Source organism: Chenopodium album, chromosome 23, assembly GCF_948465745.1.
Source record: "Chenopodium album chromosome 23, dcCheAlbu1.1, whole genome shotgun sequence".
NCBI lineage: Eukaryota > Viridiplantae > Streptophyta > Magnoliopsida > Caryophyllales > Amaranthaceae > Chenopodium > Chenopodium album.
In genome coordinates, this window is record NC_137856.1 from 39,741,826 (window position 1) to 39,768,587 (window position 26,762).

At 33.9% G+C, this 26,762-nt stretch overlaps 3 protein-coding genes across 4 annotated transcripts; 2 read left to right on the forward strand and 1 right to left on the reverse strand.

The window, feature by feature from the left end:
- The first annotated feature begins 1,285 nt into the window (after positions 1 to 1,285).
- LOC145607630 (uncharacterized) lies at positions 1,286 to 4,269 on the forward strand. The gene is made up of 2 exons (XM_081663221.1): positions 1,286 to 3,461; positions 3,869 to 4,269. Exons 1-2 carry the CDS (start codon positions 1,286 to 1,288, stop codon positions 4,267 to 4,269), a joined length of 2,577 nt encoding a protein of 858 aa, XP_081519347.1.
- A 664-nt stretch (positions 4,270 to 4,933) lies between these two features.
- On the reverse strand, positions 4,934 to 15,119 carry LOC145608845 (nuclear poly(A) polymerase 3-like). The gene is made up of 11 exons (XM_081664436.1): positions 14,917 to 15,119; positions 14,573 to 14,771; positions 14,370 to 14,447; positions 13,370 to 13,489; positions 12,165 to 12,227; positions 11,919 to 12,080; positions 11,586 to 11,699; positions 9,253 to 9,315; positions 6,880 to 7,185; positions 6,392 to 6,562; positions 4,934 to 5,617 (listed from the first exon to the last, which is right to left on the reverse strand). Exons 2-11 carry the CDS (start codon positions 14,714 to 14,716, stop codon positions 5,246 to 5,248), a joined length of 1,593 nt encoding a protein of 530 aa, XP_081520562.1. The 5' UTR covers positions 14,717 to 14,771; positions 14,917 to 15,119; the 3' UTR covers positions 4,934 to 5,245.
- Positions 15,120 to 21,872: 6,753 nt separating this feature from the next.
- LOC145608187 (uncharacterized) lies at positions 21,873 to 25,737 on the forward strand. 2 transcript variants are annotated; one of them, XR_014105748.1, is made up of 3 exons: positions 21,873 to 22,338; positions 24,062 to 24,376; positions 25,458 to 25,737. XR_014105748.1 is itself a non-coding variant. In XM_081663798.1 (2 exons), the coding sequence occupies exons 1-2, from the start codon at positions 22,006 to 22,008 to the stop codon at positions 24,302 to 24,304; spliced, it is 576 nt and encodes a 191-aa protein (XP_081519924.1). In that variant the 5' UTR covers positions 21,874 to 22,005; the 3' UTR covers positions 24,305 to 24,699. The 2 variants fall into 2 exon arrangements, 1 of the variants encoding a protein (XP_081519924.1); XM_081663798.1 differs by lacking the exon at positions 25,458 to 25,737 and having other exon boundaries at positions 21,874 to 22,338; positions 24,062 to 24,699.
- Positions 25,738 to 26,762: the final 1,025 nt, after the last annotated feature.

Below are 26,762 nucleotides of genomic sequence, written 5' to 3' on the forward strand. Positions count from 1 at the left end.
TTTCGCCACCGGGCCCCGAAACTCCCACAATTTCAGTTCAATTCAGTTCAAAACTAATCAGTTCAGTTCAGTTCAGCTCAGCTCCAATCAATTTAGTTTAGTTTAGTTCAGTTCAGTAAATATGAACAGGCCCTAAATATAGTAAAGGTTTTCCAAATAAGGAAATGGAGCAAGTATTTTAAAACGGCCGAAAATGAAAAGTGAAACAAGTATTTAAAACGGTGGGAGTATAATTAATTGGTTCTACTATTGTTGAATCAATTTTATAATTTACTCCGTATAAGATAGCTCTGACACTTCAATTTTACAATAATGAAAAAAAAGAGTAAAGGTCTTTTTTTAAAAAAATAAAATAAAATAATAGGGAATAAAGAGTCAAACTGTCAAGGTAATTTCAATACCCGCCTTAAATCATTAATTATGCCTGCCATTTTTTTTTTTGGGGAATGAATGTGTGTGTGTGTTTTTTTTTAAAAAAAAAAAAAAAAAAAAAAAAAACAAAAACAAAAACTATGTGGTTTATAGTTATGTATATTTCTTTTACATATTTGTAACATGTTTGATAATTAGCTTAGATGGTTGAGTAGTCAGTTTTGTTATAAGTTGTTTGGGGTTCCAAACTTCTTAACTTCAAATTTTTTATATGAAGTGATGGTACGGTGTGGCATGTATGATTAGATGTTAATAGGTGATGTGGTATCATAAATGTGTTCATGAAGTGACATGGCATCATCAAGTGTTTGTGAAGTGACATGGTATAATTTGGAGGAATCTACATGACGCATAACGTTTTTATAAACGCCTAATAATATATTAGTATAATAGTATAGATATGTAACGCAATGATCAAGTGCACCGTGTTACATGCTTTTAAAAAAAAAATTACACCCGTGATGCACGGTGCATCAGTCATTTTCTTTCTTTTATTTGAAAGTTGAAACAAGTCCAATATTTTCTTTCTTTTGATAAAAAAAAACTTTCTAACAGTATATAAAAGTTACTTTGAAAATATAATATAAAAATCATAGGCCGATACTAAATTACAAGTAATAAAGGTATACAGTAGTATGAAAAAGTTTCCATGTGGTAAATTTGTTATAAATGTCCAGGTTACATAAAATTATTATAATAAAAAATGATGAGTGGAAGACTTTGACAATTATTACAAGCTATACTTGAAAAATCAACCTTTTAAAATATAAAAACTAAATACTCAGTGTGTATATATAGAATTGGAATGAAAACTTGATTTCACTTGCAAATATTGCAAAAGAAAACACACAAAATGAAGCCATACCACCCTCTTTCTTTTATACAACCCCCAACTATTTCCCTGTTGCTTGCTGTATTACTATTATTAGCAACACAACATCTTAGAGTAGCTAATGCTTATGTTGATGCCGTCGGTAATGAAACGGATTATATGGCATTGTTGGCCATCAAGAGTAAACTTATTGATCGTAGTCCTAATAATGGTGTTTTGAGCTCATGGAATCACTCTATTCACCACTGTTTTTGGGAGGGTGTCACTTGTGGCCACAAACATGATAGGGTCATTATGCTAGACCTCGAAGCAAGAGGTTTGTCTGGAACCATATCTCCTTTCATTGGGAACCTAAGCTTCCTGAGAATGATTGCTCTTAATGATAATGACATGTTAGGCTCAATCCCCCCTGAGATAGGTCGTTTGTTCAGACTTGAAATACTTTATCTCTACAATAATAACAACTTAACAGGAAACATGCCAATTCATTTAGGACGCCTCCATGACCTAAAATTCTTAAACCTTGCTTCTAATAATTTTGTAGGTGACATCAATTTTATTAGTACACTTGTTAATTGTACCAAATTAAAAGTCATAGACTTGCAACAAAATAGCTTTACAGGAGCATTACCAAAAGTTGTAGCCAACCTTTCCAACCATTTAACTTGGCTTGGGATTGGAAAAAACCTTATAAATGGAGAAATTCCTATAGGTATTGGTAAGCTCATTAATCTTAAGGCCATTATGATGGAAAATAACAAACTCACAGGTTCCATCCCTGATGATTTTGGGAGCCTTCAAAAGTTGGAATGTCTAGACCTTTACTCCAACAAACTAGTAGGTGAAATTCCCAATTCATTTGGAAATTTATCACATCTAAGAAAACTTGGTCTTTATAATAATAACTTGCATGGAAATATACATCCCAACCTTAGTAATTGCACATACTTGTTATATTTGGATTTAACCTCAAATAAATTCAATGGATCCTTGCCCAAAGAGCTCTTTGAAAAAACATATTTTATTCAATTGAGTTTTGCTAAAAATTGTTTAGAAGGGTCCTTACCTATGGAGATTAGCAACCAAAAAAATTTGGAAATTTTCAGTGTGTCTAATAATTATTTTTCTGGAGAACTTCCAAATGTCTTTAACAGCTTACCAGTTCTTGAACAAGTGTACATGGATCATAATTTATTCCAAGGTCAAATTCCTCCGTCATTTCACTACTTGAAAAATCTTTTGAATGTTGATCTTTCTCATAATAACCTCTCAGGTCCGATTCCAGAATATCTTTCTTCATTTCCCTTAATATACAACCTTAATTTATCTTACAATAATTTTAAGGGAAGCGTTCCAACTAAAGGGGTTTTTGCAAATGAAAGTGCAATATCTCTTGTTGGAAACAATGGGCTTTGTGGTGGGATTCATGAGCTTCATCTACCAAGGTGTGAGGAGAAAGATAGGAACAGAAGAAGAAGAAGAAGAAGAAGAAGAACGACGATAATTCCAATAGTTTGTGCACTTGTTGGGGTACTAGCCATGGCAACCTGCATATGTTCATTGTACTTGACAGGTCGATATAGGAAAAGAAAATCAAACTCAGAAAATGCACAAGAGAAGGATTCATTCTTGAAAGTATCTTATGATATGCTACTCAAAGCAACTGATGGATTTTCTCCAATAAATCTACTTGGTTCTGGTACACATGGATCTGTGTTTAAAGGAATCCTCGACCAAGAGATTGTTGTGGTAAAAGTAGTCAACTTGCAACAACGAGGTGGGTTAAAGAGTTTCATCACTGAGTGTGAAGCATTGAGGAACATTCGACATCGTAATTTGGTAAGGATAATAACAGCTTGCTCAACTATTGATTTCCAAAGAAATGAATTCAAAGCTCTCGTCTATGAGTTCATGCCTAATGGAAGTCTCGATAGATGGTTACACGAAAACGGAAACTTGACCCTTCTCCAAAGGGTGGATATAGCGATTGATGTGGCTAATGCACTCAACTATCTCCACCATGAATGTGGAATCTCGATTGTACATTGTGATCTCAAACCTAGCAATGTCCTTCTTGATCATGACATGGTCGCACATGTATCGGATTTTGGGTTAGCAAAGATTCTTGCTCAACCCTTACATCCTAATCAAAGCAGTTCCACAGGAGTCAGAGGAACTGTCGGCTATGTTGCTCCAGGTATAACTTTAATGTTTATACTTCATCCGTTTCTTATAGTTGCAAAAATGAAAATGTCACAATAGTTGCAACACACTAAGGAAGGTTTCATGGTGAAAGTTGGACTATTACGGTATTACCTTTATTTAAAGCACATGACCAACTGATTGATTATACTCCTAACAACCTCTTAGCCCCATTTAATTTTTAGTACCATGATAAAGTATATCTATAAGTCTTTTATCAAGGAATTCATTCTTGCACTTCAATTCTCTAAGCTAGACTAGTACTGAATAAATTTCTCCAACAAATAACATGTATGTAAGCATGGTGTATATTTAATCTTGCAATATTCTTCAAAGTATTCTCCTGCATTTTTTTGACTACATATGAAATTTTGATTGAATTGAAATTCTATATATGTTAAGAGTATGGCTTGGGAGGCGAAGTATCCATTGCAGCTGACCTCTACAGTTATGGAATCTTGTTGCTGGAGCTTATGACAGGAAAGAGACCTACCGACGATATGTTTAAGGAAGAATTCAACCTCCATATGTATGCAAAGGCAGCATTAGCATTGCCTCACCAAGTGTTGCAGATTGTTGACGTTGCAGTTACTGAGCATGAAATCGAACAACCGGACAGTAGCAGAGGATTAAGAAGCCAAGAAATGCTTCAAAAACAAGATAAATGCATCATAGTTATGATAAAGATTGGAGTGGCATGCTCTAATCAATTGCCACATGATCGAATGGAAATAAGTGCAGCCATAAGCGAGCTACGAGAAGCAAGAAACACCCTTCTCAATCCAAGGCGGAGGCGTTATTAATTTTTCAAAAGGTACACAAATCTAACACAACTGATAAAACACTGAAACATGATTTACAGCAGCATGAAACTAATTAACTTAGCATCAGCTTTCGTTTCGACAGATTGTTAGTGTCAGTGTGGAATCAAAGTATTCAGACAGACTCAGTCCTAGGATCCAGAAGTACTGTACCAGAAAGTCGAGCATCATACTACACACAATATGTTTTCTTTAGTATGTGTTTCTGTAAAGAATATAAACTTGGCAGGATTTTTATTTTGGTATGTAGATTTTATTTATGGTGTATCTTCTTAAATTTCATGAGCGCGTACTGTAGTAAATCAGCATTCTGTAGGAATTTCACAGACACAATCTTAGAAATGCAAAGGTATTGGGTGAAAAACCGTGGTAGCATTAGTAATAAGCATTACATTTTGTTTTAAAACAACTTATGCTTTTGGATCACAAAAAAAAAAAAAAAAAAAAAAAAAAAAAAAAAAGGTAACAAGCAGAGATATACTGGTTGCCAAATTTCTACTCTATGACTCAAAATAACTGCTAAACACAACGTACACTTCAATTAGTCTAGTACATTCCTCAAAAGAACCTGTATAAGATGTAAAATACAACAGGTATTTTAGTGAAGTTCAATCTATAAGATTTGGAAAATAAGAAACAGTACATCTAGCAATTGAAAAAATTTCCACTGGAAAACTAAGCAGCTTTATGGCTAAAAAAATCAGCAGTGTACTTCAATTCTTCCTCTACTGTTAGTTGATCTTCAAAGAATTTAATGTACTCGTTTTTTCCTGTACAGATGTAGATCGCCACTTAAATCTATACATTTCAGAGCAACTTTTACCTTCTTTATGTACAAACATCTATTGTTTAATAACGCTACCTAGAGCTGATGATTAGCAGAGGAATCTACCAAAAATAGGGGCTTTCGGTTTTTCTATTTTCCATTTCATTTCATGAAAAGGAAATTAGTGCAAGCCTAAATTAATACGCCAGCATGACCACCTTCACTGGCAACATAACCAACAAACTTGTTTGGCGGGTTCGAGTACACAGGCATTCTATACTGATCATATTCAGGAATTCGGCAGAACGCTTTCAATTTCTTCATTTTCCTGGTAGGAACCAGTTCGATGTTGGTCAGTTCTGAAGCTGGCACAATACTCAGTAACATCTTCCCTGGCTTTCCTCGGTAGCTGTTACTGAGACAGTTCCTGAATTCCTTCTCAAGCAAAGCTACATTGACATCAGTACATTGATCAATATTAAGGCCCCAGTAGAAAACTACACTTGCTCCAGAGTCAACATATTCTGTGGGGTTGGGGTCACAGGAAACGTGGATGTCCTCCAACTGCAGGGAAAACCAAACATGAGAATTTCCAGACAACAATGGGCATTGGTGTGTTGTGTGTGACTACTCGTGTGAGTATTGTTTGCTCATATGAGTGGAAGGGGGACAGCATGCTTACCGAAGCCCTTTTCTTTACTAGACTAGGCATACAAAGCGTGAGCAACTTTACCACAAGAAAAGGCTTACAAAGTGTAAGGAGCTCAAGGAGACGGAAAGCAAATAAAGACACAAGTCACACGCACAAACTAACAACCATAGGATTATGGCTACAAGGAAAAGAAATGGTTTGGTGTCAAAAGGTTCTCTCATCATCTTTAATTTTCTTAACCATTCTTTACCTGTTCACCCAAAATATACTCATATAGCATTTTAACAAATGCAGAAGGAACGAAAAAGGCTAGAGAAGAATGCCAGCGACTATATTCAAACAAAATGGCAAGAGACGGATGCAACAACTACACAGAGAGACACATAAATGAGAAATGGCCTAAGACAAAAGATTCATCATCTCACAGTTAAAGTTAGTGCTCTTTACACGGATGAGGATAGACTTCCACCCATAAAAGGAGGGAAAATAACATGAGGCAGAGCAAGATAAAAGATGTAGAATTGCTCATCAAAAAACATTCAGGTTCTAGACTCTTGATAAGGTAGGGTTCAGTCTTGGGAGAAGACTCCCCTAAACATGATGTATTTTTCTTTTCTGGAAAATAAAAAACGAAAAAAGAGGAATTGGGCCAATGAGCTAATTGCGTGACATATAAACTCACTTACCTTCAAAATGAGAGAGGGAAAACGTGATTTCACCCATCCAGCCCATTCTCCCAATTCATCTTTCGTACGAGATAAGAGGTAAATTTTGAGAAATTGGGGATACAAATGACAGTACATCATACTATAAGGTTCAAATAAACAATCCCAGTCAAAATTCGGCCGCAGGATCTCCTGTAAATTTAAAGATAAAATGTGTAAGAAGAAATAAGTCCGTGAAAGCTATAAAATTGAAAAAGACAGGTTAAAAAACAGAGTATCTTTTCCAAATGTAAAAATAGTAAACAAAATTTCTTGAGCCATTATTGTCTGCAATCTACTAGAATTCAAATGTCAAATAACAGTACCTTTGCTCATATTATAGGTTATGATAGTTATTTAAAAAAATGAAAAAACAACCAAGCCATTCATAAAATCACAGTCTGGTATCACTGATGAATTATAAAATTGGTCAAAAAGGTTTTATTAATACAAAAATCAAGTATGCTAACCTTGGTGATCTCATGCCCTCTTAAAAATTCTTTCTTAATTCGGTTAAACGTGCTCCGTGTGACGTTAGATTGGCACCATTGATTAGGGCTACAAGGCAGACAAATTGGCATCCAATTTACTTTCTCGGTCACATCTTGCACAACATGTATCATTCCATCATGCAAAACAACAGGTGTAGGCCAGGGCCAATTGGCAAATGTGTTGAAGAAGTTCATCACAAGGGCACTTAAGCAAGCATCTGGACTCATTTGACAAACAAAAGCTGATAATATAGCCCAATGTATCCCTCCAAGGAATCCAAACAGCTGAAAACAAACACATACTTGTCAAATATCCAGTTACATGGAGACTACCCTGAAAGAAGTGGCCAATGGGATAACGTGTGACAAGAACGTAAAACATGGATGCTGAGAGATGCACACTTAAAACAACAGAAAGGCAAATTTCTTAATTCCAATTCTTCCAAACTTCATCTGCCTTTATTTCTTATTGCATACAAAACTCAACAAGTTAATCACCTATCACTGTTACCATTATGACGTTACATGGAGTGATGCCAAGTTGATAGTATTAGCCTTAAGATAACCTGGCCTCAATATACTTATAAAACAATCTGGGAAAAGCAGGTACATGGAAAATCACCCACCCAGCTCCTAAAACCTTCACCTCAAATCATTGGGGAACCAGAACCTAGAAAATCACTCATTTATAACCCTGTCATTAAGAAAAGCGATACAAAGAGTGCCAATTGGTGTAGAAAAACAATAATATCGATGAGAATGGAAACAAAGCAGTTGTTTTACTCTCCAAACATCCTCCATGACCTAATGCAGTGACAAAGAAAGAGAAGACTAAATACAACTGAGAGATAAGCTTCTAAATACAACTGAGAGGTAAGCTTCCACGAGCAAGCATATTTCAGTGTTGTAAGCTTGTAACCCACTGAGCATCCCATCCATTTTGAATACCAATATTAGCACTAAATTTGCACGATGCCACAACGAATCATAGTGAATCAGAACACGCAACCAGCAGATATTGCTAAATAATTGCCTCACAAACAACAAAAGACGTAAAATTGCATGTATTATCTGCTTAAATCGATACTGAGGCAGAAACCTCACTGGAAATTGGTGTAGCTACTACAGATAATATAAAGTGCAACAATACAGGTTTCTTTTTGTGTACTAACAAAACATGCCACCACAGTCCAACGGGAAGAATTGCATAATTACTTTACACTTAATTACAGATTAAGAATGGCCAACAGCCCATAAAGGATAAATTATTACGACATTCCTGACAATGTGACATGTGCTATTGCATTAAATGAAAAGGCAAGAGTTTAGAAACATCATAGCTAGTTGGTGGGGCAATTGACATTGGCTGATGGCCAAAATCCAGACAACAGATCATGGTGTGTGAGTAAAGAAAAGGGGCCTTTTTAGTGCTAGCTGAATGTGAAGTAATGGCTTTTGTTCAATGTCAAGAGGGTCCTGATATAGTGAAATCATTCGGGTTGTTACAGCCATTAGCAAATGGTTCAAAATTGATTCTAAAAGAACCTATTTCACACAGTAGTGCTAATTTCTCCCTTTTTAGAATGGCTCCAGTCACTACATTTATGCTAAGTCTAGTTGCTGGATTTGTTGATTATGGTATTGTTTTGTCCGACTCAAATCCATACATTGGGCTACTCTATTTGTCTGCCATATCTTTGCAAGGTGTTAATGGAATTATTATAGCAGGTTATGATCCAGTAAGTTGACACGGTCCACAATATAAAATCCCAAACCTTCTGCATGAAATTATTCTAAGTTTGACATATGAATGGTTGTAGTAAGCCTGGCACGAAGGAACAGTTATAAAATTTTGCATTTTGCACGGATAGAAAATGGAAATATATGCACGAGGCCTTCTATAATTTGTGCTGCAGGATTGCATTAATTATGTCTTCATGTAAACATACTATACTTTCGTCAATTTAACAAATGTATGCTAATAACCAGAGCACAAGTTGCTGCCTCATTTTTTCGTCCTGGTGACTATAGTTGATGGTCACGAATTACAACTACTCCAGATTCGAGAAGAGCGAGATTATGAAAAAATGGGGATTTAATCTTAGAGGTGTGCTTTAAGCAATTCAAACATAGATTTTTCAGTCCCTCTTAATGTGACATTCTTCTTAAGCAGGAAGAAAGAACAGAATGTTGTTGGGTTTCAAGAGATCCAGAAGTCACATGATAAATGTAATTATACAAGAACTAACACCAGATTAATGCATTTTAAAGCTTAAAGCAGTCAAGGAGCACATAGCTCCGAAAGCAAACTGTTAATCTCTAGCTGACGAAGTTCAAGCAAAGATGACTTACATTACCATAATCACCACGTTGTTTGGCCCAAAACTTGATGCACCGCAGCAATGACTGAAAATTCTGTAACATATGAAACACAAATATAAGAAACTAATAACTGAATGCTGTAGATATACAGAGTAGTCATATATAAGAAACAATAAACATATATATATTACACATGACTACTCTTCATTAGCCTCAGGCACCAGTATCAAATGACTCAGATCCGCTATAATCACCAAATGGATATTATGGATAATTCATGTTAGATCAAACCTCTTAAAAAAATACTTCTTTGTAACATGGATTTGGTAAAATTTTCTCCAGATATCCTACTATAGTATGGATAACAATATTCCCGGTAGAAGGGAATGTAGTAAACTAATAAACAATGCTTGATTAATTGATAGGGGTGTCTATTATTCGGATAAAAACCGAAATCCAATCCAAACCGAATTATTAATTCGGATCAGATTTAAACTTTAAATCGGATTGGATCGGATTGAAATTTTTTGAAAATTCGGATCGGATCGGATTGACCTTGTTCGGATCCAAAAAACCGAATTAACCGAAATGTGAAACCATGCTTTTACAAATAAGGATATAATATATAAATCATGTAAAATTTTTGTTGATAATTACATTAATATAAATTATGTTTTTAATATTTGTATTAATCATAAAAACTATGAATTTAAGACTAGGCTTTTTATAATTGCATTTTTATTTTTATTATCACTTAATTCCCTAAAAATTTACAATGTATTTTAGTTCGAATTTTCGGATCGGATCCAAATAACCGAATTTTAATTCGGATTGGATTCATGAATAATTCGGATTGGATTTAAAAATCAAAAACCGAATTTTATTTCGAATCGGATTGGATTTGGCCTAAATCCAAACCGAAAACCGAATAGACACCCCTATTAATTAATTCTTACTGAGCTACTTTGTGTCACGGGTGGCATGCCAGAAAAATGACACCAATTAGCTATCTCCAATGGTGAGACTAAATTTCGAGTATTGAAATACAAAATGAGTTGTTTTTAACACCCAATGGCCAAAATGAGTTGTTTTTAAAATTTTAACCATCTTCTTAAATTAGCAAGTAGCAACTCCTGTAATATATAGTATTACAATGGTGAGACTCTCTTAAGCATACTATTATTATGGCCCACCATTTCCAATTCTTTATTATTTTTGGTAGGAGATTATAGTGACTAAAAATTAAATAAATAAAAAAAATAGTTATGAATTAATTGATAAGGGGACCACAAATTTGTCAATTGAGACTCAAAATTGAGTATCTAAACTTAGCAATTTTCTTTATGAGAATCAAAGTTTAGATACTTATTGGTTTTTTTTACAAAAAAATACTCTCCCCTAAAAAAACTCCCTATGAATTACACCATTGGAGAATGGAGATGGTCTTAAGACAGCGAGTAATGAATAATGACTCATTCGAACTTTGGGAACAATTTGATCCTTTGTTTGACAATAATGTTGGGAGATGATTAATGCAAAGAAGGTAACATATTAGACAAAGTTCACCAAAATGCAGCACCACCTATAACCCCGTTAAAATCAATTAATCATCAACACGTAGATAGCTCTGATAGACCTAAGAAGAAAGGTAAAGCTGCTTAAAGCAAGACTTGGCCAAATGGTTTTTAGTGAAGGTATCTAGAAGAATTAATAAGAAAGTGAGACGATTTGTGACAATCAAAGAGGTGAACTTATCATCTCTCTTATCAACCTTTATCAACCTTGCATTGTGTACAATAGACAGCAGACAAAACTCGAGAAGTTGCAAGAGACACGGTTTGATGGTAAGGACATGAAATATAGGAATAATAGACTAGCTCACCTTCCAATAAGAGGTTGATATTGACATCAACCAAAATATTTTCATCAAAAAAGACTAAACTTCAGATTTCAAAAGCAGAAACTGGTAGTAGTGAAACAGGCTAGTTTCAAGAACAGAAAAAAAAAAAAAAAAAAAAAAAAAAAAAAAAAAAAAAAAAAATCATAATAAGCACAATATCAGCCAAAAAGAATCATTTACTCAAAGACAAGACTGAATATACAAACCCACATTAGCCTAACATGGAAAATAAACCCGCTATCAGCAAAAGTAAAAGTATACACATGTTTTGACCACATTTATAAATAGCCACACACACGCTGCATACATGACACTTTGGGACAACAATTTTTGTGAAACTGCAATTTTTCATTTTTGAAAGGCTCTACAATATCACATATATGGCTCTGGAAGCAGAAGGATTGACACAATTATCTAGATAATATCTGAATAAAAAAGAGGGACACAGGTAAGAGCATACTACCTCCAAGTTTGGAACAAGCTGAAGGATGTGTTGATTAGCACAAACACCGGATAAGCTTTTCAAACTAGTTTTATCAATACTGGTCACGAACAATGGATTCAGCAGGTCCACACTCTGCATTCATGATTTCAGCAGATCAAGAAAAGAAACATTTTTTTATTAGGATACGTTATTTGTAGGGTAAAAGGGGAAAATGTATCCTTTGTAATGGAAATAAATTAAATTACATAACAGAAATAAACAGAATGAAGATTAATTCTCATTTATCCTTGTGAATAAGCTCTATATTGTTCATACTAACTTTCCATCTTTAAGCAGCGAACATTTACTCACTTCAGGAATTGACATGACTGGAAGTTGAGCATATGGCATATCAACAGAGATCCCTTCAAATTTAAATCGCATTAATGGCACCTTAGCATCCTTGACACAGTAGATTTCAGACACTGAAGGTGAGCTTTTAAGCATATTGTATAAAACAATAAAGAAATCCTCCTGTGATGCCAAAGATAACTATGAGACAACATCCAAGCCACGCATCAATTCCATAAAATTGATTGATAGAAAAAAGAAACTTACTTCCAGAGTAGCAAACCGAGGACCAACACATATAGCATCAATGTCTGATTCTGAACTATGAACCTGGGTAAAGCATATAAGAGAAACTACAGATGAAATTCTGAATCATGCTTGTTATCAATCGTCGCCTAAACAGAAACATAACCATGATATTGAACAATTGGAGCATCAATTCTAAATTATATCAACATGAAAGAGCATAAGATGCAAGGAGCTCCATTAGAAGCAAATTTAACCTTGTTATGAATATGACATCAGATATTTTTAGTTTCAATTTTCCAGGAGATTTCAAGATTATATAATATTACGAGCTTGCACATATTATGGTGCTTAAACTCTTTATTAGACCTCAATTACCATTTTGGTACGTGATACTTCAACGTGATATGAATATTTAACACTTCATTATGGACCATAATCATCAAGCTTTCATAAAATGGCCAACTCCTTGATGCATACTTATATCCAAAAGGACTGGCAGTCTGGCACTACTACCCGAGTCCATGTAACATACATTCAAAATAGTCAAACCATTAAAAATTTGAACATCCCCTTCCCAACCCCCTAAAGGGGCAAGGAGGACAGAAACCACTCAAATCAACATAGGCAGATGGATCTAACTTCTAAGAACCATATAAAAACGCAGGCCTCTCTGTTGAGCTTTAACCAAGTACTAACCATGTTAGGACCATTAAATATATACTTTGCTTGCATGTAGACCTCAATGCATACAAAACTGACTAAGGCTCTATTAGCTGTTGTAGTAGTTGAGCTATTAAATCTTATAATAGAGAATATCTACCAAGACTTTAGTGTTCTGTACAGCAAACTGCTAAATTAGGGTGGAAAAAAAATAGAACAGAACTTCATGTTTAGTTTTTCCAAACAATTAATCATACCTCTCAAAAGTCAAAACTACCCCAAAACACTATTTTATCAAACACTGTTGTTTATAGTTAGAAGATCCATAAATTAATGGGTCAAAATTCTAAAAGCTGATTAAGAAGTTATTGCTTAACAAGGCCTTAAACTAGGAGAACAGATTCAGAGCATTAAAAACGCAATCTGATCACAATTTATCAAAGAAAACAATACTCCGTAATTAATAGGCCCAAAATCTTAATATAAAAAATGAGTTTATGAGTGTAAGAAACATAAGAACATGCGTCCATGCACATACTGCAAGTGAGAAACAGAATTCTTACCCCAAGGCCAAAAGATCCATAAGTTAATATTGTAGCTGATGCATTGTTGACCCCTAAGTTTCTTCTCTGTTTAGGAGGCTTCCTCTGGTGAGCAATTTTTATAATCCATTCCTGTACAATCTACAACACGGAAATAATCACCATGAGCCAATTAAAAAGGATACTGAAAGGCTGAAAGCAGTTAGAATTAGATTCATACACCACAAAAAGCAGTAGTTCTAATAACAAACACTTAAATGGGAGGTCTGCCACAAGAGGGAGAAAAATAAGTGCCTCTATCAATAGCTTATCTGAACAAAACACCACCCTTAGGAAAAATGAGTGGATGACTATACAACTAAATGATGCCCTTGAGCAACATACACTATACATCCACATGGATATTCTTGATTTCAAATCCTACTTTGGTAGAATGGCATGAGATAAAACAAAATTGGAACCAGGGATATAAGAATATAAGATGCAGATTGCAAATTAATAGTTTAAATAGGATCACCAGCGCCAGTAGTACTACTTTCACCTATTGGAAAAGGGACTTTACTGCTCCTTAATATACATTATTTTCATTTAATGCCTTGGTGACATTCTCATGCAGTCATACTATCGTAGCATCAAAACTTTCATTGAAAACAACCAGTGTTTACACTTTATACACAAAAGCACACGTTCCCGATCAAGAATATATATACTACCTCCGTTACATATTAGTTGCAACTTTGGGTATTATTTGTGAGAGATAAAATATTCCGAAGTTGCAACTAATATGTAACGGAGGTAATATATATATATATAAAGCATTTATCAATTAATGCCTTAATAAACACACCCAAAAATATGATTTTCTTTTTTCTTTTTTGAAGCACAAAAACATGATTTTCTAAATTAAGGCAATCTTATAAACAAAACCCCACTCATTAAATTAAATCATATAATTCTTTCAAAAAAAATTAAATCATATAATTAAAGGCGAAAAAAAAAAAGTAAAAAAAAAAGGAAATACCATTTTGAGCTTCTGAACTATGGTTTCTCTCTTGAGTGTCTCTTCAGGAGACGGCAACAGACCTTCATTAACCATGAACTAAACCCAAAAAGAACATGAAATTAAATCCAAAAACAGAATATCATTAAACCCAGAAAATAATTAACATGAAACCCAGAAAAATTAAAGATAAACCCAGAAAAATTGAATAAATGGGGAGATACCTGATGCAAAGAAATGGAGAGATGAACATCCATACGAACAAGGAAAGCAGGAGGAAGCGGATTATATACAGGAACAAAGCACACAACGTCGTGTGGGTTAATTAAATCAACTCTTCTTCCTATGTGATGGTATGCATTTGCCATACACCAATATCACAATTTTTAATCCTTTCAGCGCTAGAATTAAATTGCAATTTCTCTACAAAATTAAAAAAAAAAAAAAAAAAAAAACACACAAACAAACAAAAAATTTTAGAGGAAAATTCTGGGTAATCTTGAAGAATTGGACATGGAAATGCAACAGTAAAAAAATATTGAAGAGAGGAAGAGGAACAATTACATACTGGTTTGAGTTGGGAAAGAGTTGAGAAAATTAGCAGCACGTTGAGGAAGATGAAGTTTGAAAGAGTACTACAACCAAATTTGGGAGAAATTTTCTGGGTTATATAGTGCTGATGACCTGATGTGGTGTGGTCTGAAACTGAGAATTTTTAAAATTTATTCAAGGAGGGCAAAGGGCATTTCTCCGTTTGGCTTTTGCCGTTGAATATACATTGTGGTCATTTTATGTGTTTCCAAGGTGTTTTCAAAAAAATTAAAGCTTTATTTAGAGCTGTTCATGGACAGACCGACCCGCTAGACCCGGCCCGTCTGACTCGTTAAAATTTGGACTTGGACAACTTTATTAGAAACAAAAATATTAATGGATGGGCTAAGCCCGGCCCGTTTGTAGAAATGGGCGGGCATGGACAACAGTAACTACGGGCCGGCCCATTTTGTAAATTATTAAATAATATTTTCTTATAAAATATATACGACGTAGAAAATAAAGTACAAATTATATACGATAATACGAAGTAGTAGGTACTAGATATCTATAAGAGTGAAGAGTCTTTATACAGTATATTTTATTGTCATTTATCTCTCCCCATAGCATAAACAAAAATACCCTTAAATCTAACGAAATAGTATACTCTTTATATTTTAAGATTTAAAACCGTCAATAATTATAGGTTGCAATTTTTAAGAAATAAATCCACCGAAAATAACAAAGGTCATAAGGCCTGTTAGCTTGTGGGCAAGCCCGGCCCGTTTAAGAGGGCGAGTATGGACAACATATTAAGCCCGCTAAAAAGGGCTTGGACTTGCATATTAAGCCCGTTGGACAAGATTGAAGGATTTGGCCCGGCCCATGTCCGGCTCAAACCCGCAAATGAGCAGCTCTAACTTTATTCTATTCATCTGATTTTTACTCGTCTTAACTTATCTTATTTTATCTGAATTCATTTAAATTTATTGAAACTTATTTAAGTGAGCGATTTCCAAAAATAATGTAAGAAAAGAATAAAATTCCATAAATACGCTACATTTTAATAAAATTCCCGGGGTTCTGTCCACGTCATCTTTTGTAAACTTGATATTTTTAAAAAAATAAAATAAAAGTTTGAAACGCTAAATCAATTAGCGGTTTATTTTTTCAACCAATTATTCAAGCAAGCCAATCAATATTACAGTACATTACATTATATGAAACCGTTAATTCAATTAGCGATTTTGTTTTAAATTTGGAAAAAAAAATAATAATAATTATAATTACACTTGATGACCTGGACAATATGTCGGGAATTTTATTAAAATGTAGCATATTTATGGAATTTTGTTCTTTTCTCACATTATTCATGGAAATTGCTCCTAATTGTCCTAAGTTGTAATTTGTAATTGATTAACCCTTATCAAAACTTATTTATGCTGAATTGAACTTAACTAAACTTATTACACCTGAAATAATTGATATTGAGGTGATTAGACATGGCACCCGAAAAGGAAACCCCGATTTATCTTTGTGATAAAAAATTAAAAAATAAAATTAATTTTTTTTTTTTTAAAAAAAAAACCGATTATCTAGTGTTATATTTGTAAATAAACCAACATTTAGTTAGTATGTTATTTTTGTACTCCCTCCGTGTTTTTTTAAGTGTTACAGTTTGACTTTTTTTTTTTTACTATTCACATAATGGTTTTGACTTGATTAGTTTACTAATCTAAAAAAAAAAAAACAAATGTTATTATATTATACATTGTTGGATTTGTCATGATGTATACTTTCATAATATCAAATTCCCTATGATTTTACTAACATATAATTAGATAAATTAGTGGTCAAAGTCATCGTGTCTTGGTATGCGTGTTTGGTCAAACTGTAACACTTAAAAAACACAAAGGGAGTAAATAATTCAACATTATTGAGTTCATATTTAATAAAAAAAAAAATATTGATTTATTTACAAAAATGTCACTATTTTTTTTTTCATAAGATAAACTTGTAATTTCTCGACGTCCACGTATACGAATGCGGAGTATATATTTATTCGGCTATTCCATCTATTTTAGAATAATTAACACTACGAAATATGAGTATTCTAATAGGTACAACAACTAAAAATTAATACGCCTTTTTATAAGTTCAATATTGCCTGAATATTGTCTCAATTTACATGTTGGGAAAATTGTTTTGTTAAAGTTTAGGGGATTAGTTTTATTTATCCTAAATATTACCGATTACAAATTTCCCCTTTGTTATACATATTTTGTTTTTCCGGATGGTGAGGTTTGATTGCCTCTCAAATAATGCTAAAATAAGAATTGTGGAATACTTCTTTATAGGCATAGTGAAAATTATATACTCACATAGTGTACACATAGTTAGTGTGCCACACAAAATCAGTTAGAGGGTAGTTTTTTCAAAGGTTAAATCGATAAACCGGTAATTGCGTAAATGACTTTTGCCAATTAGGCAATAAGATTTTTATTAATTATAAGTTAAAATTTAACAAAATAAGATTCCTTATTGCACTACTGCACAAGTATAAATTGTTGCATGAACTAATATTGTTACTCCTTAATTTAGTGGGCAAGGCCCTTTGGATGGTGGGGGGGATATCACCTCTATGGAGTTTAATTAAATTATAAATTTCACAATTGTAACATGTAACATTATCATTAATCAAGCATTACTTGGTAAATTTTATTTTTGAAAATTGACACTTTAGTGCCTTGAGATTTGACATAATTTAATTTCAATTTGGTGTCTAATGGTTTCAATGATTCCACTTTGGTTTTTGGATTTTTAAAATTTGTTTCGCTATATAATCCAATGGTTTGGTAATTCCATTTCAATACCTATCTTGAGTACTCCATATATTATTTTCGCTCTGATACCTTAAAAATTGTATTGTTTTCTCTCTAATGCCTTAAAAAAATGAAATTTTGCTATGGTGTCTTATTTAGGTGGAGTGTCTTTTAACATTGTCATTATCGATAAAACTTCTTAAATCATGCTTAAAAATGTATTATGTATGACCGAAACCATGAATGAAATCTATACTAATATATTAAAAGGCGTTTTCAAGAACGTCTATGCGCCACGTAAATTCCCTCATTTCGTCACGTCACTTACTCAATTCCTCAATATGCAACATCATCCTCTCAACTCCTCAATATGTCACGTCATCCACACGTACAACCAACAATACTCCATGTTGTCTTAACTATATTGAAAAAATAAATGGAGGAAAAGGTTTGAACACTTGACCTCTTAGAAGAACCTTCAGGCTAATGTTAATTATGGTTTAACATTGCACGATATATAATATTATACTGCAAAGTATCAAAAACACATACTAGATACAAACTATTAGTCTATTAGATGCTCTTAAAAATTAGTAGTTGCACAACTATAAAAGTAGTAACGAACCCAGGCTACTCACTAGTATCAACATTAAGGCCCTGTTTGGGAGAAAGCTGAAAGCTGAAGCTGATTGAGTTAGTTGATTTTATTAACTGATTTGACTAACTTATTGTATTAACTGATTATATAAAAGTGTTTGGTAAATAGCTGATAGCTTAAAGGTGATTGAGTATGTGAAATGACCAATAAGTTAATTGTGGGGTAGGTAGTTTAGATAGGATTTTAAATTAAATGAGATTATAAGTGTCATTTCACAATAATTAATGAATAAGCTAATTGAAAAAGCTCCTAAAATGAGCTTTTTCAAAATGAGGTTATTTAGTGGAATAAGCTCATTCAATAAGCTAACTACCAAACACTTGTATTAGCTTGTTTGACTAGTCAATCAGCTAAAGTTAGTCAAATAAGCTAATATACCTACAATAAGCTTACTACCAAACAGGGCCTAAATATATATAATATCAGTACTTCAATATCTTATATATATCAGATTAATAAATTTCAGATTATCAAATTGAAAAGAAATACCAGTAGAAATTTCATGACACCAAAGTGAAATTACCAAATCACAAAACATAACACTTTAACAAAAATTTAAAAGCTCAAGGTACCAAAAACCTAAGGACACAAGGAAAATACATACTTCCTTTGTTTTTTTTATACTTGCAATACACCTTTTATCACGCTTTTCAAGGAGGTGATTAAACTTGGTAAACGAATAAATTAAGCTAAGAAATTTAAACTGTAGCAACTTATCCCTTCTTCTTACAGATGGTAAAATTTTGTAAATTAATTTATCCGTTACATAGTTTAATATCTTCTTTAAAATACGTGTCAAAGGGTTATGTTGCAACTAATTGAAAACGGAGGAAATATGTAATACGTATGAATCGTATACCATCACTTGAGTACAATTGTACAATGACTTATTTGTCATTACTAGTCTCCTTGTTATTTTCGTTCCTCACTTGATTTTACAAAGTTTAATTCCTTTTATTTTTTTTATTGTAAGGAAGATCATGACCACGTCTTATTCACCCTAACCCTCACCGTTTTTGTAGTTCAGTTGGGAATTGAGAGGAGGGTAAGGGAATCCCTACCTACCTCCAAAGTAAAAAAATTTCATAAACTTTTCTTGAGACATTTACATGAGAATATAGATGTACTCTTTATTTTTTAAAGATACATATACCATAAGAATACGATACCATACAAAAATATACTACTCTAATAGCAATAGAGGTTGAGGTGATGAAATAGTGTCATTGCTCTCATCTCATATACTATAGTAGCAGTCTAGGGATCAAAGATTCAAATCTCAAGGTACTCGACTACTTGAGCCTCTTGAGGTATTTTCCTTATCTCTCCCTTTAAATGATCCCCTTATTCTTACATTTAAAAAAAAAAAAAAAAAAAAGGTAAGAACCTAGACATAAATCGAAACAATAAAATAAAACAAAGTGAAAAAAAAAAAAAAAAAAAAACCAAAACAAAATTTTAAAAAATCCTGCTTCTCTCTCCCTCCTTCCACAATGAAAATGTCAAGCAATTAAAGCTTAACAAAGCAGCAAATTACAATTTTTAATTGAAGGAAAATACAAGTAACTAATACGAGTACTATAAGCCAATAAATATATACAAATACAGTAAAAAAAAAAAAAAAAGAATAACATTAGACAAATTCCATTAATTAATTGAATTAAAGAGTACAACCACAAAAAGTATAGAAGAAACAGAGGAGAGAAAACAAAGCAAGAGACTCAATCATAGTTACCAAAGTCCATAGCACGTTATCAAACACCCATATATTCAACCACTGCAATCTCTCCGCCGTATAATTCGTGAAGTTACACTCCGACCACCGGAAAATTGCGGAGATTGACGATGATGCTCCCTGAATTCCTATTTCCGACCACCGGTATATCGACGATGTTGCTGCTGTCCATATCCAACCCATTGATGTTGATCTATCCACCTTTTATACTTGAATTTTAATTTAAAGGTAGAATTATTATTATTATTTATTTGTTTGATGGAGATATTATGAGCATATACTTTGGTGGAGCAAGAAGAAGGGTCTAGTGAGGAGAGAGAATTTGGAGGAGGAGTTAAACGTTGGATTGTTATTTTGTGGACCCATTTTTCATTTATTGGAGAATTTTATCTTATCAAAGAGGGAAATACAGACAATTTGATAGGTATAGAGTTGCGTATTGTTTGTAGTGTGAACTTTGTGAATGTGAATTATGTGATGGTTATTTCAATGTTTTATTTTAAGCTTGTGTTACTTAACTTTTTAAGGGGGTGTTTGGTTCAAACAATGGTATAGGTTTGGAATGAGGAATGAAATCTGGGTGGTATGGGGTTGGAACTTGATTTCATGGGTTTGGTTTTTATGTAGGAATGATAGTTATTCTTTTAATTTTAAACCTAAAGGTATAGGTATGAGTGTATGACCGTATGAGCCATACCCACCTCCCCCTTGGGTTTTAAAAACCCATATTTTGGGGGTTTGAGGTATGGGTTTGAAAAATGAAATTTCTAAAAACAAACACAAGGTATGGGTTTTGGTCATTCTAAACCCATACCTTATACCTATGATGCTTGAACCAAACACCTAAGGATTGTTGATTTTTATTGGGGTGTGGTTAGAAAAAAGTCTTATCCCGTGTGTACAATTGAACATGTTTTGTTTAAAATTGGTTGAGTATAAATTAATGTTGTAATTGTGATTTCATGTACAACAATTATTTAATTCACATTTATAAATGATGGTGTGTGTTGATGGTTGAGGACTTGAGGTACGACGATTAGTATGAGGATCACATGTATATAATGCAATAATGTCATGTACATGCTTTGAGATTGTGTAATCGGTTCTCACTTTGGTCATCATATGTTGGTTTACCAATTTGCTGTACATAGGGTTTGGAATTAATTCTAAAATCGCAATAACCTTGATCTAGGATGAAAATAAATAGTGAGATCAATATATGATATATAGACATAACAGATAATAAAATCAAGTGTTCAAGTTCCATTGTTTTGTCACCTCTGCAAATAAATTGAAGGGCACTCCTTTTCATTTCCAAATCATTAGGTAATAGAATCAAAACTGGAAAATGTTGCCAACTACCATCTCTGCTAATAGTGTTGTAGTTAGAGGGGTCATACAATCATATTAGTTTGTGAGCCAAACGCCTCCCGAATATTTTAAGCCATTCAAAAGGCCCAAAAGGTTCCAAACCAATTAACGGCCCACTATTTCAGTAATCTGACTTGAACAGAAGCCCAAATAATAAGGTGGCTTTCATTCAGGAATATTCGGGATAGCAAAGCCTCGTAAAGTCGTAAGTACGTAGAAGAAGATCAAACCCTCTTGAAATTATCAAAAAACCCTCAACCCTAACTTCCACGCACGCGTATCACACGTGCGTTTCAGAAACACACAAAATATCCATCATCACCAATCCACAACCGTCCGATCTCCTTACACGTCATCAATCCCATTTACCTCTTTTTTCAACGGTTGAGATCACACTTACCCTAGAGTTGCTACTGGTTCGAACCTCTGTTTCACCCTTTCTCTCTCTCTTCACTCCCCTGCTTTCCCCCTTTTCCCCCAAAAATAATTTTTTTTTTTTAAAAAAGGAAAATTCCCAAAAAATTCTCTGTTATTGCAACCATGAAGATGATAATGGAGGAGGAGAGAGAAATTGAGGCGGCGAAGAAGGAGGTCGCAGCCGCCATTAACGGCCAGATAAAGGAGGAAGTTGAACAAGTTGTAGAAGAAGAGGTTGACGGCGAGGAAGAAGATGACGGTGATGATGGTTCTGAACAAGATGACGATGAAGACGACGATGATGATGATGAAGGTGATGAGGATGCAGTGCAGGAAGGTCTACCGTCTTCTGATACTCCCGCAGTTCAGTCGGTAGATGAAGATGACGACGACGACGACGACGACGATGATGACGACGACGACGACGATGATGACGACGGCGATGACGATGATGAGGTAACGAAATTCGTATTATGTATAATTTTTTTTGTTGATATTCTGGATTATTCCAAATATCTGCTAATTTTATCATTGGTATGTTGATTTCAGCATTTTTTGTGGATTTCATTGTCAGATCTGTTTATGTGCTTCGTTTTTCTGTAGATCTAGGTTTGATTATGCTTAAATTTGTGATTTTCTTCGTTTTTGATACTTTTTTTATTATGCTTAAATTTGTGATTTTCTTCGTTTTTGATACTTTTTTTTTTATTATGCTTAAATTTGTGATTTTCTTCGTTTTTGATACTTTTTTTTATCAAGAAGTTTATGGTGTTTATGTTGTTTTTCTATGTGTTCAGCTTCTGCTTTTTATTTTGGTTTTCTGGACCTTAATTTATTAGATCTGCGGGCTGTGTAGCGTAGATCTATGCATATATCAGAGTTATGTACTGTTTGAAGGGTACTTTGGTCAATTTTGAGGTTGGAGTAGTCAGAATGCGATATTTTACTGTCTATTGGTAAAGTCTTAGGGTTTATGTGTTTTATTTATTTTTTTTTTCCTGAAAAATGTTTTGTTTTTTCGGCAATTTTTTTTAGGTAGATCTGAAAGTTCTTAACATTTCTTTTGTTTTTTCGGCAATTTTTTTTTTTCTTTGTTTTCTGATTGAAGTAAAAAGTCTTTTGGTTTAAACTTTAAAGTTTATTTTTGTTTGCAAGTTTTGTTCTTTTCCATTGTTCAGGGAATTTGTGATTCGATAGAAATGATTTTAATGAAAGTGATGTCGTAAATGTTCTGTGTCCGTAATTTTTTGATCTAAATTTACAGTAACTATTTGAGGATTACATGATTGTTATGCTCGATTTCGACGATTTTATGAAATTTACTTCATGTCAAGTTTTGGGGCAGAGTTTTGGATTCATTGGTTTTGAAAGAAAGTTGGAAAGGTCATCATTGGTAAAAGCTTTTTAAAATCTGGCCTATGGTGTTGTGTCTGGGTTGAGTCGTTTTATTGCTCGTGTGTGCGTGTTGATTGTTGATAGAGTCTTTGGTAACAAATCTTAAGGTGGTAAAAGTCAAAATCGTAGCTGTTATTCTGTAACTTTTACCATGACTTCTGAGTTTTTGCATTTTTAGCCTCATTAAATACTGTGGATGGATGATATTTATCCAATACTTTGTAACTAAGCAAGATGATTACTTTTGGATGTAATATCAATTCAATATCTGGTGTAGCATGCAGGAACTAATCAAATCATCTATACCTGTAATTTTGTTATAGACTATGTGTCAAGCTTTAAGTATTGATGATATGATCTTTTGTGTGATGATGTTCATCTAATTTTTTGGCCATAATGCTCACAAAACACATTCTTAATACTGGTTTGTAATAATTTAATTGATTCTTAGACACGTTGCATGCCTTGCAGCTTCTTGGTCTGTGGAACTTAGCATTCACTGTAAATCTGTAATAGACTAATAGATTAATAGGTTCAGTAGGATTAGCGATTTGTAACAAGGGGTTGGGTGGCACTCTGATCCCTTTTAAGAGCAAACGACGACGACTCACTAGTGTATATTAGTCCTTAAATAAATTAAGATGTGGCTTGTTTAGGTAGTCTGAGCTCACAAGTGCTTCTTAAATTTTACAAAGTTAACACAGCGAATTTGCTGAGGGTAATGTTTAATGTTTTGGTCATCTTTCTGTGAATAATTAAAGTTTTCTTGAACCTGATTTTGTAGGAGCCTGATACTGAGTATCTTGTTCGCCCTGTTGCTCCTGCCGAAGATGAGGTGGATGCCTCTGATTTTGAGCCCGAAGAGAATGGTGATGATGAAGATACTGATGAAGATACCGATGATGAGGATGATGATGATCATGAGGATGGAAAAGTTGAGGCCCCACCAAAGCGCAAAAGGTCAGGTGACGAGGATGATTCTGGTGATGATGATGGAGATGATGATGAAAGACCACCCAAACGGTAGTGTTGAGGACCGTGGGGTTTGGCTTCTGTTACTCTCTGGAAAAATGCCGATGGAGGCTTGACCCATCGGCATGTAAGTCAATCCCTCTCTCTTTATCCTCTCTGTCATCCTTGTATTATGATCATCATGGTGTCAATTTCTCTTTAGTGTCATAATGGTGCAGACAAAATGAAAAAAAAAAAAGTGCATACTAGTAGAATGGCTCTTTGAACTGTTCTCAGCTTTAGATCTGATACATGTTGATGTTATGAACTCTGTTAAATTTCTGTAGTGTTAGGTATGTTTTAGAGTAGAGGGGTGTAAGTTAGGCTTTTTTTTTTTTTTTTCTTTTTTTACTGTTTCAATTCCGATGATCTGTTTTTTTATACAACTTTAGTTTACTGGTTGTGCCGTTCCGTAATTTAGCACCATCGTCAGTGGTTGCCCATACATGCCTGTTTTCATTTGCTGTACTGTGATGGGGCATGGAGATGTGGTGGATTTATGTGGCAAATGAGTCCGACCAATGACACGGACCGTTATTGACCTTGATGGCATGGCCAACATATACTTCATAACCCATTATTTCATTGATCAAAATTATGACAAGCTGTTATAGCCCATTATTCCCCTCAACTGGTTTCGGCCATCCAATGTGAGGTGGTCAGGCTCTAAGAAGTGTGTTATTAGCCAATATGTCTTGGGCTCGGTTCGACATACATACATTTTTGGCCTGTATCATGTATACTAATACCTCAAAGGGTTGGGTTAGTTTGGTATAATCAAAAGTAGAATATTGTGTTTAATTAATCAATGTTGAATACCCTATTACTACACTAATGATATTGGCCAATTAATCTTTGAGAGAGAAACTTAAGATGCTGAAAGACACGTGTAACTAACATTATGGGTTGTGGGACACTACTTTTTGCTGGATTACTGATATTTTGCTGCAGCATGGGTCCCAACCTTTTTGGGATAAGACAGACAAACAAACACCGCATCTTTTTTTGTTGACATATTCGTTTTATTTGTACAATTGTATTGATTTTTTGGCTTATATTTGGGGGGAAAAAACCCGTGTAATGAGGTCTATTGTTATTTGTTAATTGTTATTGTATGATTTGTTTCATCTGTAACTGATGTGTATTTTTTGGGTTTGTTTGGTTTGTAGACACTAGACAGCGACAATGGGTGATAGCAAAGGCGATCGCATAGACTGTCGGCCCCGGCGAATGGACTGGACTGGACAGGCTCATATCTTATTGGGCCAAAGCGTTGTTAAAAGTAGATCAACATAGGCTGTGGATTAATTGTGGGTCGGTATTCGACAGCCCAGTAAATAATCGAGGAAAGAGGAGAGCAAAAATTTATTACCGAGTATATGTGAATACAGAAATATATATAAATTTTTTTAAAGTTATTTTTTAATGTTATTTTGACTATTTAATATCTTTAATTGTGTATTAAAACAAATTATAAAAAAAAATTACATTTTGAAACTAGATATTATGACAAATCTAATGATATATAATATAATACGAAGTAATATTTATTCATTTTTTAGTGGTGAAAAAATTAAGTCAATCATGGAATCATGGTATGTGAATAATACAATTTTCAAAGTGATGCATTTAAAAAAAAGGAGGGAGTACCAAGTTCAAGTAGAAATTAGAATTAAAAAAACCTTGACGGATAAAAGGCCAGTGGACTTGTATTGTTTTTATGACAATTACGTAGTAATTTAAAAAAAAAATAAAAAAAAATTGTAAGTGAACTTTATATACATCCTCCATTCTTATTCCATGGCACCTCTTGAGAAGTATAGAGCTGTTAAAAACTAACCCAACTTGAGAACTCGACCTGAACCGGCAATGATCTGAACCCAACATGTACCCGGATAATGGGGTGAAACTAGTGACCTGTAACCCGACCCAAACTATGTGGCTAGATTGACCCGACATAACTTGATCCTAATTTAACTCAAGACATGATTTAACCCAACCTAATTCCGACTTGAATACACAAAATTGGAGCGATTTAAGAGGTGTCGGAGCTGGTGTTGGAATTTCACGGAACACTGCGGGATGAATCCAGGGATCATATAATATTTTATGTGGATCCATATATGACCATTATCCAACAACGTAAAGGCCCTGTGAGAGCATATAGCCAATACAAGAGGCATGTACGAAAACGGGTAAAATGACCATTTAAAGGCAAACTGGATGGTTCCACCCACCCAATTAAATTCTCGAAGGGTATTAGGGACCATAGTAAACATCTCGACAATTTTTATTTCCAGACGAAAAAAGGTAAAAAAAAAATTACAAAATTGAAGGCTATATAGTCCACAGTTTTTGAGAAACTTTCGAGGTTTCGAGGCCCGGTGGCGAAAAGTGTTGAGACCCTAAAGTTGTCAAAAAATGACTCGACCATAACCAACAATGATTTGAATCCAGCCTGTACTCGAACAATG

Bases quoted from the DNA above. Each gene is read 5' to 3' on its own strand.
- LOC145608845 (XM_081664436.1), bottom strand. From the start codon at position 14,716: ATGGCAAATGCATACCATCACATAGGAAGAAGAGTTGATTTAATTAAC. The intron at 12,081-12,164 runs GTAAGTTTCTTT...TTGGCATCACAG, and splicing joins CTCGGTTTGCTACTCTGGAA to GAGGATTTCTTTATTGTTTT. The intron at 9,316-11,585 runs GTAGTATGCTCT...CATATGTTACAG, and splicing joins AGCTTGTTCCAAACTTGGAG to AATTTTCAGTCATTGCTGCG.
- LOC145607630 (XM_081663221.1), top strand. From the start codon at position 1,286: ATGAAGCCATACCACCCTCTTTCTTTTATACAACCCCCAACTATTTCC. The intron at 3,462-3,868 runs GTATAACTTTAA...ATATATGTTAAG, and splicing joins TGTCGGCTATGTTGCTCCAG to AGTATGGCTTGGGAGGCGAA.
- LOC145608187 (XM_081663798.1), top strand. From the start codon at position 22,006: ATGAAGATGATAATGGAGGAGGAGAGAGAAATTGAGGCGGCGAAGAAG. The intron at 22,339-24,061 runs GTAACGAAATTC...CTGATTTTGTAG, and splicing joins ACGGCGATGACGATGATGAG to GAGCCTGATACTGAGTATCT.